This window comes from Urtica dioica, chromosome 5, assembly GCF_054948205.1.
Source record: "Urtica dioica subsp. dioica isolate 48M chromosome 5, U.dioica_male_clone48M_v1_H2, whole genome shotgun sequence".
NCBI classification, from domain to species: Eukaryota; Viridiplantae; Streptophyta; class Magnoliopsida; order Rosales; family Urticaceae; genus Urtica; species Urtica dioica.
In genome coordinates this window covers 28,785,190-28,799,169 of record NC_142760.1, presented here as the reverse complement: position 1 = coordinate 28,799,169, position 13,980 = coordinate 28,785,190, and the positions used below count along the sequence as shown (strand labels likewise).

The following is a 13,980-nucleotide window of genomic DNA, read 5'->3' as shown; positions in this document are numbered from 1 at the left end:
TAGTCGGGATTTACAAAATTACCATTTTACCCTTCTAGCTGTTATTTCCTCAACTCCTTTGTCGCTTGTGAATAAGTTAGAAACAATGTATTGACGAGGAGCTAACAAGTCACATTGTTTCATCCAAAAGAGTCAAGACTCAATTTGGACACTGGCCAGGTCATTTATTCACACTCCAAGGAACAAAGCATGAGGTGATATGTATTGCATTTCAGCAATCTTGTACATGAATTCCATATCTATGAGAACTTCACAAAGTTACTCATGACATTCTCACAACTTAGTACTTCACCAATAGGCCTTGTTCGGAATCACATAGTGAGTCCGAACTCTAACTTTCTCAAATGAGAATACTAAGGTGTGAAATGACATGTCTCATTTCAGGATTAAGGTAAGCACGATACAATTCATACGTAGTGACTTCGAGACATAAGAGGTTAAATGGTTTGTTCTTATCTTGTCTCTAGAAGTGCACTGGTCAATTCAGTATCTTCGGAAGATACCTAGAAGAACTATAGAGTCTCCAACTCTCAATGCCTCATAACCAGACATCATAGATTCTTCTAACAATCATACTGAGGTCAATAGTCCTTTGACCCTTAGATTGCGGATATATCGTTTTAAGCAAACTACGAAGAGTTTGTTCATGCAAATCTACATTTATCTCTTCGTAAGTTTGTTTATGGACTAAAGACTAAAGTTTTATCATAAAGCTTCAGACAAGGAAGATTGAATGAACGTTTCAACTTTTTATTAATGAATAAGCAATTACAAGCAAGAGTCTTCATGAGACTTTATTACATCAAATGTACAATATAAATATTACAACTCTTCTTGTGGGCACCATTGACAACATATTCATCATCAATAGCCTCATTCGCATTCTTAGGCTCAATTTTAGAGACAAAGCAGAAATTACCAATCATCTCCCGATAATTTACAGGTGCTTTTGGACGAGTGCGCATACCTTCACCAATGTCGCCAATCACCTCATGAGCAGGGTGATTTTTCTGAATTCTTCTGGAAGGAATTCTTTGTTCTGGAGAGGGGGAAGGCTCTTTATCAGGAACAATGTCATCCACTTCGTCACCAACATCTGTCCTGACATTAGTGCTTGGGGAAATGTTTTCCACAATGTTATCAGCATCTGTCCTGACATCTGTGTTACTAGGAAACACTTCATCTTCATCATGAGCACTTTTAGAATCATCATAATCATCATTAACCACAACATTTATGGATTCCATCATAGACTTAGTGCATTTATTAAAAACACGATAGGCCCAACTATTTCTAGAGTACCCAAGAAAGATACCTTCATCATTTTTGGGATCAAACTTGCGTCGGGGGTCCCTATCAGCAAGAATATAACACACCAAGCCAAAGACATGGAAATACTTAACATTCGGCTTTCTCCCCCTTCATATTTCATAGTGAGTGTTAGTAGTACCTGGACGAATAGTTACTCTATTATGAATATGGCAAGCCGTGTTGAGAACTTCAGCCCAGAAGTGAAGGGGAATGTCTTTGGCCAGCATCATCACTCTAGCCATTTCCTGAAGGGTTCGATTTTTCCTTTCCACAATCCCATTTTTTTGTGGTGTGATGGAGGCAGAGAATTCATGAGATATTCCTTCTGCAATACAAAAGTTAGTAAAGCTTATATTCTCAAATTCCCTCCCATGGTCACTCCGAATTCTGACCACTTTACTAATTCTTTCTCCTTTTTCTCTCTGAACTTGCTTGCATAAAGCCTCAAAAAAGCAAAAGTATCAGATCTCTCACGGATAAAATCAACCCAAGTGTACCTGGAGAAGTCATCTACATACACGAATACGTATCTCTTCCCTCCAAGACTTTCGACCTGCATTGGTCCCATCAGATCCATGTGAAGAAGTTCCAGAATACGCGATGTGGTAAAATGTTGCACGATCTTGTGTGACTTCTTGACTTGTTTTCCAATCTGGCATTCACCACGGATTCTTCCTTCAACAATCTTTAGATCAGGGACACCGACAATGGCCTTCTTAGATACAATATTCTGCATGCTCCTGAGATTGAAATGACCAAGCTTTTGATGCCATAGCTTGGCTTCGTCTACCTTGGACACAAGACACTTGTTGACCTGAGTGTTTGTGACAGGAGACCACATGTAGCAATTGTCTCGAGATTTGGTTCCTTTCATAAGCTCATCATGTTTCTCATTTATCACAACACACTTATCACGAGTAAAATTTACGCGCAAGTTCAAGTCACAGAGTTGACTGATACTGATAAGATTAGCAGTAAGACCTTCCACTAGTAAAGCCTCAGTTAAACAAGACATACCAGGATAGTTGAGCTGACTTTTACCAATAATCTTGGCTTTCACTCCATCACCGAAGGTAACATGGCAATTAGAGTAAGGTTTTATGTTGGTCAGTAAAGCATGAACACTAGTCATGTGGCGAGAACAACCACTATCAAAATACCATCGTTACCGGTGGAGGCATTCAGAGATGTGTAGGCAATATTGGCACGATAGGATGCATCTTTCACTCTCCATTCCATCCGGGAAGAGGGTTGACGGCGAGGTAGAGCATGCATGTGGGAAGATTGATGCTGAAAAAGATTCCTCCTATATAGGCGATAACAGAAAGGCCGAATATGACCCATTCGACCACAATGATGGCAGACTCAACGAGGTCTGTTGATAAGAGACCTGGTTGGTCCATGAGGATGTCGCTGATGTTGATTCTGAAACTTGTCATCGCCAGATGCTTGAGACATTTTTCGCGACATCTGGCCAGCAGGCTTTTGGGGAACAAGGTAGTTTGAGACGTGGAAGCACCATGAGTATAGCCAATCCCCTTCATGTTCTTTGTAGGTTTTCCAATAGTTAGGATTTTATCAAGGCAGTCGGTGCTAGAGTTCAACATGCTGACGGATTTGGTCGTCTGGTCTAGCTCCTCATTTAAGAGCCTTGCCTTGCCTTCGGTAAGAGAGAGAATAAGTGCACTCTGCTTGTCAAGGACCTGAGACTCTTCAACCCATTTAGTGTGTAAAACATTATAAGCATCATTCATGGTGTCATCAGATAGTTCATCATCAGTAACAAATTTCTTTGAGGATTCAGCAGATTCGTTAATAGATTCAAGATTATGAGTAGAAATAGGGGCTGTGAAGGCAACAAAATTGCTTATCTGATCAGAGTCACTGTCTTCCTCTTCCTCATTAGATAGAGTGGCGTTGTATCCCTTTTTTTTCTTTTTCAAGAAGTTGGGACACTCCTTCTGAATATGCCCAAAGCCTTCACACTCATGACACTGAATACCTTTGCCTTTTCCAGAGCGTTCACCACTTCTGCCGTTTCTGTGACGATTTCCATTCTTCTGGAATCTTTGCTGAAAGTTGTTTTGGACATCTTGTGGGACATGCTTCCCATTCATCTTGTTGAATCTCTTCATAGCCCTGCTATAGTTTTTGGCCAGCATAGCAATAGTATCATCAATTTCATTATCAGAATCAGTGTATACCTGCTCATTTTGATCATGAATAGAGCTTTTGAGAGCCATTTCTTTGTGTTTCTTCTCCATCCTGGGAAGAGATAGCTCGAAGGTCATGAGAGATCCCATAAGTTCATCAAACTTTAGCGTCTTAAGGTCATGGACTTCTTCTATCGCCGTGATCTTCATTTTGAATCTTGGGCTTAAGGCTCTCAGGGTTTTCCTGACAAGATCTTCATCGGTCATAAGTTTGCCGAGAGAGTAGGATTCGTTGGCAAGATCCCGAATACGCACATTGAAGTCGGCAACAGATTCATCTTCAAGCATAGTGAGAGCTTCAAAATTTGTATTGAGATACTGAAGCTTCTGCTCTCGAACTTTAGTGGTTCCCTCATAAGCGACAGCTAGAATTTCCCAAGCTTATTTGGCACTCGTGCAGGTGCTTATAAGCCTGAACACATTTTTATCAACCCCGTTAAGAATAGCATTGAGTGCATGAGAATTACCCAGAGCCGCCTCATCCTCACCAGGACTCCAGTCCTTCTCGGGTGTGGGACTAGTCACAGCTCCTTTGTCATCGATATAAGCTGGAGCTTCCCAATCATGGATCACAGCCTTCCAAGTTTTGTTGTCGAGGGATTTCATAAAGGCGCTCATACGGGCTTTCCATTAACCATAGTTGGTTCCATCAAGTACTGGAGGACGATTGACCGAGCCTCCCTCTTTGGAACTATCCATATCTGGTAATCAGAAAAAAAAAAAAAAAAAAAAAACCCAGGAAACCACCAAAGGATCTAGGTGCCTGCTCTGATACCAATTGAAATTCTGATTAGTCACAAAGACAAGATGTCACACACAAAGTGTTGAAAATGTGTCTGACAACTTGCTTGAACACAGATAATGGATAAACAACAAACAGTGCGATAAGAAAGTGACACACAATATGGTTACTCAGTTTGGTGCAATACACCTACGTTTGGGGGCACTCTACCAGTGGAAAGGATTTCACTATATAGTAGTCAATAGTACAAGCAAGGTCTTATATGATTACAACACAAAATCAAGGCCCTAGTAACTATTACCACAAGTGAATACCTAGACCAGGGACTCCCCCTAAATTTGAGATCCTCATCAATTCCACTCTTCGAGCAACCGCCTATGCTCGGATGACTTCAGTCTTCGAATACACGTGAGTCTTCAATCACGTAAACAAAGAACCCAAATCACTCAAATACTCAATCTTCTGGAATAGTATTTGGTGAATGACACCGCTCTTGTCAAAGCACAAAGCCTCCCAATCCGCCGGTCTTGCACGTCTAGGAGCTCTAAGTATTTTGAAGAAGCGTCAAGGCTGCTAAGGGGGAAGCGCAGGGCTTTTATAGCAGTTGTACAAACCTGGAAGTGTATCTAGGGTTTCCTTACACATTCTCGCAAGAATATCACGCAATAAAGTCACCAGCGAGGCAATCTGGCAAAACCGGAAACTTGCCTGAAATATTGTCTGCGCCCAGAAGGAAGGATGTCTCACCAGAAGCTGGGGCATGAAGCCCGACATCTTTCCATACAACTTGCAATAAAAAAATAAATCCAACATATAACGAAACAACAATGATGTTTCCTATCGTGTCGTCATTCGTTACATTTTTCTTAATTTTTCGTTCAACTATCACGTTGAGATTTGCATGCCTTTTCCATGAATGCTTGCTATTATATGTGCTAACTTTAACTATATATATAACAAAAAGTATTATTAGTTTTGAATTATTAATTTCATCAATAAGTCTTCTTATAACAAAAGTGTTGTTACATTGAGGTTGGCATTTTGGTTCAGGCAACTATATTGTTCCTAGTGTTGTCTCTTGCATTGCACATAACATCTTTCGTCACTTTATGCTAAGAAACGACGTGGCCTCGTTGACAGCTTTTTGTCTGTCCTCGTCCTGATGTGTGCCATCGGTCCTGGTGTCTGATCATAAGATATTATCTTCTCTTGTCTCTTATAAAAGAGAATGCCATACCCTAGGAAAGGGTGACACATTTTACACGTCGAAATCATCTCTTCAAGAGAAAAGTGTGTGGGTTTTTATTCTCTAGGTTTTGGTTTTTTACGGCGAATACAAACCTAGCATTTTACAGTTGTTGCTGTTATTGTTGTTATTGATATACATTGATACACTGGGAGAGTGTAAGAGTGAAAAGTGAGGGGAGCTCAAATCTAGGGGGAGCCTGGGTTAGTAACATCATAGGATAGTTTGGTGTTAGGAATAGTGGAAGGTGATCATCCATTGTATTCCCGTGTGTACTCAATCTATCATCTAGTGGAGTTACTCTTTTCACCGGGATACAAATCCCCCCAAAGTATGCAGTTGAGGCCGAACTGGGTTACCACTCTTGGTGTCATTTACTTGCTTTATTATCTATTGATTGTTGCTCTTTCAGTTGTTTTTAACAACACCTAACAAGACAGGTTATACAGTAGATCTGGACCTACAAAAAGTAATATTTTGGGTAAACCTAAAAATGTTTAAAGTATTATTAGTTTCAAATTACTAATTTCATGTAAACAATAAAAATGGGTCTACTTTATGAATTAAAAATGTGTCTACTTTATTATTAAAAATGGGTCTACTTTATTATTTTCATGACATTAATAATTTAAAACTCATACTATTTATTCAAAGATGTTTTAAAAAATGAATGTAGAAGTTTAAAGATTTTTATTTGGAGAAATTATATTTTTAGTTACTATTTGTATTGATTTTTTTTTAATTCAAAATTGACTATTTAAAGTCACTATTTAAGAAAATGATGTCAATTGTAACTATATATTCTATGTTTTACAAAGAGTTAACGTCGTTTTATAATAGATAGAAGTTTAAAGACATGTTTTTTTTTGTACAATTACCCCCAAATCATCATAACTCATCTAATTTTCGATAAGTTCTGATGAATTCATATGAAATTCATCGAAAATTAGAGGTTAAATTGGTTAAAATGGTATTTTTGTCCGAATTTGAGTCAAAAGTTCAATTTTAAATATTTTTCAATTAGAAGATCTAATTTTGATATCTAAATTTGATATTTTTCTAATTTTGATATTTACAAAATGAAATATCTCTTTAAATACCGCACGGATTAAGGTTTGATGATATTCCACTAATATTTTTAGTTTTCGCAAGTTATGTAAATATCTCAAAAAATGCCACCAGTACTGTGATGTCTAAAATATCGCAAGTCTTTTAGAAAATTCTGAATACCGCAATTATTTTAATAAATACGGCATATATCATTTAAATTAATTTATTTATTTTTGTAAAACGTCGCGAATAAACCTTTAGATACTTTTTACCACATTATCTAATAGAAAGTAAGCGATAAACCAGCAGTGTGTTGATATTTGATGGGAACTACTGATGTGCTCTAAATTTTTTGCTTTCTATAATTTCCACATTCAAAATCCTCGCTTACAAACCTAATCCACATTTGTATTCTATTATATAATCTTCCTTGTGATTCGAATACCATCTACCTATGAAAAGCTTTATATAGAGAACACAGTTTCTAATTAAAAAAAAAAAAAAACTAACTGGTAGCCAATTGGACCACTTGTAAATAGCATGAGTACGTGGAGGTCGTGCAGAGTGCAGTGTCATAATTCCACTTTATAGATTTGCCAAAAGGCTGTCAAAACGGCCCATTTTTTTTAATTATATTATTATTTACTGTCCACTGTCCAGCATTAAGATGACATTTACATTACTAGGGTGAACTGAAGCGCACATAGCTTTCTCTTCTTAAAAACCGTTGGATTCCTTCAAACGGTTTGGATTTGGTTTGTACATAATATTTGTTTTTTCGCTATATGTGACTGTGAATCTTAACCAGACTGATTTTTTTTTAACTCTGGTTAGGTTTAAAATTTCTATTTGTGTTTGCATTTTTGCCCTTTTCGTCTCTTTTCTTCTCATTCATGGTAAAGTGCTAAAATAATTGCATTTTTGCACGTCTTTCCCAATTTGGGAGGTCCATTGAATTTGTGCTTACATTTTGTTTAATGATCGTTGGAAATGGAGATTCCGTTTCCTTTTCTTGTAATGTATTTGACTCGGTGAAGACTATAGGGGAATCAAATTATTTGTATCCATTATTATCATACAGCAAATTATTGATCTATTGCACTTTAATCTATTGAATTATTAATTGTCTATTTAATTTTGATTGATTTCTGCATTTTTTGTTTTCTATTTATGGAAAATTAGCATAAATAAATAGGTGATTAAGAGATCAGTCTTAAATGCCGTATGATATAGCCTGTTAAATTTAGTTGATATATTAAAATATATTTCCAGGAAAAAAAAACTAATAATATATGTGAATGCAATAATATTATCGCCCATAAATTTGGTAATGGACAATGTACGCTAATCCATTAGACAAAAAAAAACAATTGTAAATATGACACAAGGACTAGACTTAAATAACTACATAATTATCATTTTATTTAAAGAAAAATATCTCATTAAATTTCGTGAACATAAAAATCTGGATTAACTCTTTTTAATAAGGAATCAATTCTAATCACTCATTTAAAATCCACAGAATTTAATGATGGGAAATAACACTTGCAAAACTTAATTGCTAAGAATATGCACTAAAAAACAAATGCAAGTACTTGGAAAGAAAGAAAAAGGAAATAGGGGAAACTTAAGGGTCCTCCTCTTGAAAGGTCAGGTTAACAAATATCCGCGAGAACCGACTTACTAATATATCGCGAGAAATTTCCAATTTCTCTCCAACCTCAAATTCTCATCCACATCAACAGACTAGTATAAATCCAGGGCTCGTGTGAAGCTAGGTTTGCCGAATCGGGCATCCAAACACAGCCTTAAAAAAATATCAAAAAATAAAAGAAAAATTAATCTCTCTCTCTTTCTCTGAGCTCAACAATGGCGGTTTACTCTAGAAAGTCCGACGGACCTCTTTTGCGGTCACTGTCTCCTTCCGGCCGATTTTCCGGCGCGTGTGGCTCATTTTCTTCCTCTACGCGTTTCGCTTCATCGAGCTCGAGCTTCATCTCCTCAAGATCTCCGACCTTCTTCTACAACCAGGAAAACCGCTCAGCTTCTCCCACGCGCGTGAACGTCCGCGGAGCGTCGACCTACACGCCGTCGGTTCGGTTCTCTTCTCCGAACCGTCCGATCGCCGCCGTGAAGAGGGAGGGGAGCCACCAGATCAAACGCACGTGTCTCTGCTCTCCGACGAGCCACCCTGGCTCGTTCCGGTGCAGTCTCCACAAAGCCACGTCAGCGTCCTCGCCTAACCGCCTCAACGCGCCGTACTCGGCGAATCGCCTCAACGCGCGGCGATCGGCGATGACGAATTCGATCGTACGAATTGGCGGCGTTGAAGGCGGCGATCTGGTGCGACGCGCCCTAGCTTCACTGATACGCCCGTCCTCTCACCATCAGCGCCGACGCGGCGCGTTCCAGCCACGCCCTAGCCGACTCTCCGTCATGTCAAGAACGAAGGACTCACTCTCTTAAATAAAAGCTCTCTCTTCTCGGTATGTGATACATCTCCAAACCCTAGACACTTTTCTTCGCCTCCAAGTCAAGATCAGGCGAACGAAACGACGCCGTCTCCATCGATCTCTCACTGACCTGTGCGATTCTCGGAAAATAGACATGGATTTTTATGTACTCCGAGGACCGAAGAAGTTTCTTCTATATTTAGGACAGATAATTATATATATTTTTACATCGATAGTTCTATATGGCTCTTCCTTTCTCTATCTGTATATACCAGATAAATAAATCAGTCTGAGTGAGTAACCTATTTTAATGGTGATTCATAACCGCCTTGTGACTTTGACAGAAACAATCAATCTGTTAATGGAACTTCAATTAATTTAATTAATTTTTTAAAACGGTGTGCAATCACAAATTTCATTCCATTTCTTTCACATAATTTTCCGTGTTCTGCGTTTTGATTGGTTCAAACTTCAAAGTTCGCTCGTTATTGTTAATTTACTTATTCCATTTTGTTTATCTTTTTAATTGTCGTTTCCATTGTCTTCTTTTTGTAGTTGAGAACTCGTTCCGTTCGTTCTTCGGTTATGCATTTCGTCGCTACATTACTCAGCCGTATCAGATTCATATCCGTGAGGTGAACAGTTAGGTTAAGCTTTTTTTATTTTCTAGTTTCCTTTAGTGAATTTATATCTTTATTTTCTTTGTTACACTGTTTCTTCTTTTGCAGGTTCTTGATCTTTTTGTTTCACCCTTGAAAACACTGGAGGAGGAACTCAAAAAACTGGACTGGAATTGTTCTGAAGGATTATGGACAAATTTAAAATTAATAAATGAAATTACTCATTTAATTAATCTTATAAAGCTTAAAAAATAGAGTTTAACCAAGAACATGGTACAGTTATTGTGGGCTTCGAAAAAGACACCGTTTCTTAGCAAGTTGGATCAATCCTTGCAAATAAATATTTTTTCAAACTGAATAAAAAAAAAATCAACTAAAATAATGGGGGATATTTAAGTGTTTCAGTAGTTTTCATAAATTAAAGTAAGCCTCCTTGTCATAATCAACCTTACCCTACTAACGTGAAGGGAAAATATAAACAAGGAACAATGGGCCCTCCTAAAAAGATAATAACACTGATATAGAGAAAATTTATGATGTTTGGTTTGGTAGAGAAACCCAACTAGTAGGAGACTAACTTTTGTCAAAGATAATTATATCCTTTTAAACAATCTCACAAAAATACTAAAGTTTAAAAATTTTAAGTGAAGTATTTCTTTTTTATTATGTTCATCTTTATTTCGAACTTTTTTAATTTTTCCAAATTTTGTTTTAATTTTTTTTTATTTCTTACGATTTTTTTTTTAAGTATGAATAGTTAAATCTTGGTTTGGGAAAATAAATGCATTTTCATTTTCATGAGACACGGAATTTCGGCTTTGATTGGAAGGAATTATTTCTTCCAATGTTGATCGGAATTTCAGTGGATTTGGAAATGGAATTTTAATTAGAAGTATATGAAAATAAATTTCTTTCCAATTATAAAACATTTATTTTTGGTACAATTTAAAACAGTTAGATTTGCAAGTGCTATAAATCTAACGGCTCTTAATTTAAAAAAAAATGTACATGCAGAAGAAACCATTTTCTCTGATTTCTTTCATCATTCACTCATCGAACGGAAGGAAATCATTACACTCACAATTTCCACGGAAGAAATCCTTTCACTCGAATTTCAAGGTTGGAAGGAAAGGATTTCCATCCCTCTTCCATACCAATTTAAGTATGATAATCCAATTTTTTTTAAAAAAATAACTATCAAATTTCGAAAATGATCAAAAGAATTGGGAAAATGTAGAAAGAAAATTTTGAAATTGTTTAATAAAATCTTTATAAAAACTTAATAATAATAATAATTAAAACTTTCAAAAGAATTTTTTTTTTAAGTTTGAAAATGAAAAATAAATCTAAAAAGAAAAAATCCGCAAAAAAAACTGTCTCATTTGTTACCAATTTCATAACATTTTCTCACTTTACACCAAAAGACTAATTTAGCAAAAAAAAAATGCCACCGATATGTCAACAATGTTGACATCTAAGGGCAAAAATAAATGTCAATATTGTTGACATAGATGGTGGCATTTTGGGTCAAATTAGTCTTTTGGTGGAAAGTGAGAAAATGTTATGAAATTGGTGGCAAATTGGACAATTAAATTAATAAAAATAAAAATTATAATTTGTTTTTTAAAGGGTATAATTGTATGTAATAGTTATCTGCTATTGACCAAATTTAAGGTTTTCAAAGTTAGTTAATTTTTTTTTAATAAAGACGAAGGTGTGGTAAATAAAAATTGTTATGATTTAATAATGCTAAAAAGCATTAAAAAAAAGCCATGATGCTGTCTAGTATTGTTTAGGTGAAGATTTAATATATATTAAATTTGATATTTGTGTATTTTTACATTTTAAAATATATAATATAATAAGGATTTGGTCGTCAATTTTTTATTTTTTTTTATTTTCCTTATAATTTATATATTGATTATGTAGTCAAAGGGGAAAGGGTATAGCGCAATTGCACAAGCATCTTGGGTCGATGGAAGATTTGAGTGGGAAATGGCATAGCGCAATTATGCAAGCATCTTGGGTCGATGGAAGATTTGACTCAAATCTTCCATCGACCTTAGATGGTTGCGCAGTTGCGCTATGTCCTTTCCCCTTTCAAAAAAATAAAATAAAAACTGCTTGCGTTTAAGCTTAGCTTGGAGCTATGAGTCTCGAGTCTCGACTAGTAACATGTGCTTCGTGTCCGATTAGTAGCTACGTGTCCTGTCTTACCGCCAGTTCTTTCTTCTTTTTTTTTTAAATGCCTACTGGTTTGAGCTTTGTCTTTGAGCTTATGCCATGTGCAATCACACAGCAAACCACCAAATATAGTGTGTTTGCATCTTCCAACCAAACGCTATATTACACAGTAAATATACTGTGTGACCACTATATTTGTAGGTTACTGTATAACCGGTATAATTAAAAAAAATCTTTTGGTAATATATATTATTACCAAATATTATATATATATATATATATATATATATATAATCATAAGAATTTTATAAAATACCAAAATTTACAAATTAGCTAGAATTACACATTAAAACAAATTGCTTTTAAGATATATGTATTAAAAAGTTAAAATTAAACACATTAAATAAACATAAATCTAAAAAAAACATAATATATGTATTTTATTTAGAAATACTTAAATGTATGTAATATTTATATCATAATTTTATTATATATAAATTTAATTCATTTTAATTTTTGTTAAATATTGCATATAAGAAATAATTTTAATCAATTAATTAAAAAAATAAGAATTATAATTATTTATTGAATATTTATTAATAAAGAGGTTATTTAATAATAGAGAATAGTGTTTTTAGTGTGAAATTTGGTGGTGTGGTTGGAGTTGGAAAAAAATTTGGTGCTAAAAATCCACAAAAATATTGTGATTTCAACATCAAATTTAGTGCTAAGGTTGGAGATAGCATAACTTCGTCATATCTCGTGCACACGTTTATAATTTTGAGCCTAGTTTGTCTTTTGTTCTACATTAAAATCAAATGTAAATCGAATTTCTTTGAGAATTGAGAGTGTCCTGACAAGAGAAATCTTACGCCAATACCAACTTTAGTGCCACGTAGTTTATAACTATTTAATATTGGATCCATTAAATATATATTCTTATTAATATTTTTAGTTTTCTATTTAGCTAACTCTTATTACATTTTTTTTATATAAATAACCATATTCACAATATGTTTTTATTGCATATGAACAATCTTTATGTATTGGTTATATACCAAAAATTTACAAAATGTTGATTGTTTAGAAATTTCTCTAGTTTTAATGACTTAATTTGCTAACTATTTATTTATTTTTTATATTCAAATAGACCACCCCATTTTCGATGATGACAAATGTGAGCTTGATGACCGATTTTTTAACATACAAGCCTCTAGCCTTTTAAAGTGGCGTATATTTTTTTGGATGACATTCCTAGTGCGGGGTTTATAAACAATCACGAATTCTCACTAATAGTTCATTTTCTCTCCATTGGATATTCTCAACCCGATAGCGAAGAACTATCAACTGCATTCTCTCTCGGTCCTTTTAACTAAATTTTAGACATCTGAACGACCTATGCTTTGGTGGGTCACACCTAAACACACGGTGTATCGGCAACAATTAGTGCCTTGACAACTTTTATGGTCCACTATGCAAAGCCTATAAACTTAGCCACCTCAACAGCCTACGTTTGCTGGCTTACGCCTCAACTACTGTAACCTTATCCCCGGAATGGTCCAAGCTTTGAGCACGTATTTGTTCAATAGTTTGTCAACAGTCGATTATAGCAGCTTGAACAATTTGTATCTTAGTGACTCACACCTTAAGTGCCTTGCATTGAATGCAACTCTTGCCTCTTATACGAATATACCTAAATAACTATGATAAATTGGACCCTCAATGACTCGTTCATTAATGGCAAAACCATCAGCAGCCCGGACCGGCTCTAGACATAATAAAGACTTAAACGAAAATTGATAATTAGGTCTTTTTTTTTTTAAGTAAATAATCCATAACCTTCTATCATTGTACCATTTTGGTCACAATTTTTTTTGGAGATTGCTGTGATCTATAATGATTGATTTCGTAACATTTTACTTCTTTTATTATTTTTTAACACCTAAGCAGTTTAAACTTAAACATATTTTCAAACTAAAATATTATATTATATTATAAAAGAAACTAAATTTAAAGGATATAAAACATGCACATTCAACGAATCAAAACCATAATCAACATGCATGCCTAAAGTGGCGGTAATTTACTCGAAAATGTCACAAATAGCAGTCATTATGCTCGTGTTTACGAAACGCCATTTATTTCGACTATTCAAAAAACA

The 13,980-nt window shown here is 35.2% G+C and overlaps 1 protein-coding gene across 1 annotated transcript; it reads left to right on the top strand.

The window, feature by feature from the left end:
* Positions 1–8,326: 8,326 nt before the first annotated feature.
* Positions 8,327–9,326, top strand: LOC149397748 (uncharacterized). Its single transcript, XM_089615478.1, has one exon. It carries the CDS (start codon positions 8,432–8,434, stop codon positions 9,026–9,028), a length of 597 nt encoding a protein of 198 aa, XP_089471604.1. The 5' UTR covers positions 8,327–8,431; the 3' UTR covers positions 9,029–9,326.
* Positions 9,327–13,980: the final 4,654 nt, after the last annotated feature.

What these genes read in the sequence shown, in the direction of transcription:
- LOC149397748 (XM_089615478.1), top strand. Translation starts at nt 8,432, where the DNA reads ATGGCGGTTTACTCTAGAAAGTCCGACGGACCTCTTTTGCGGTCACTG.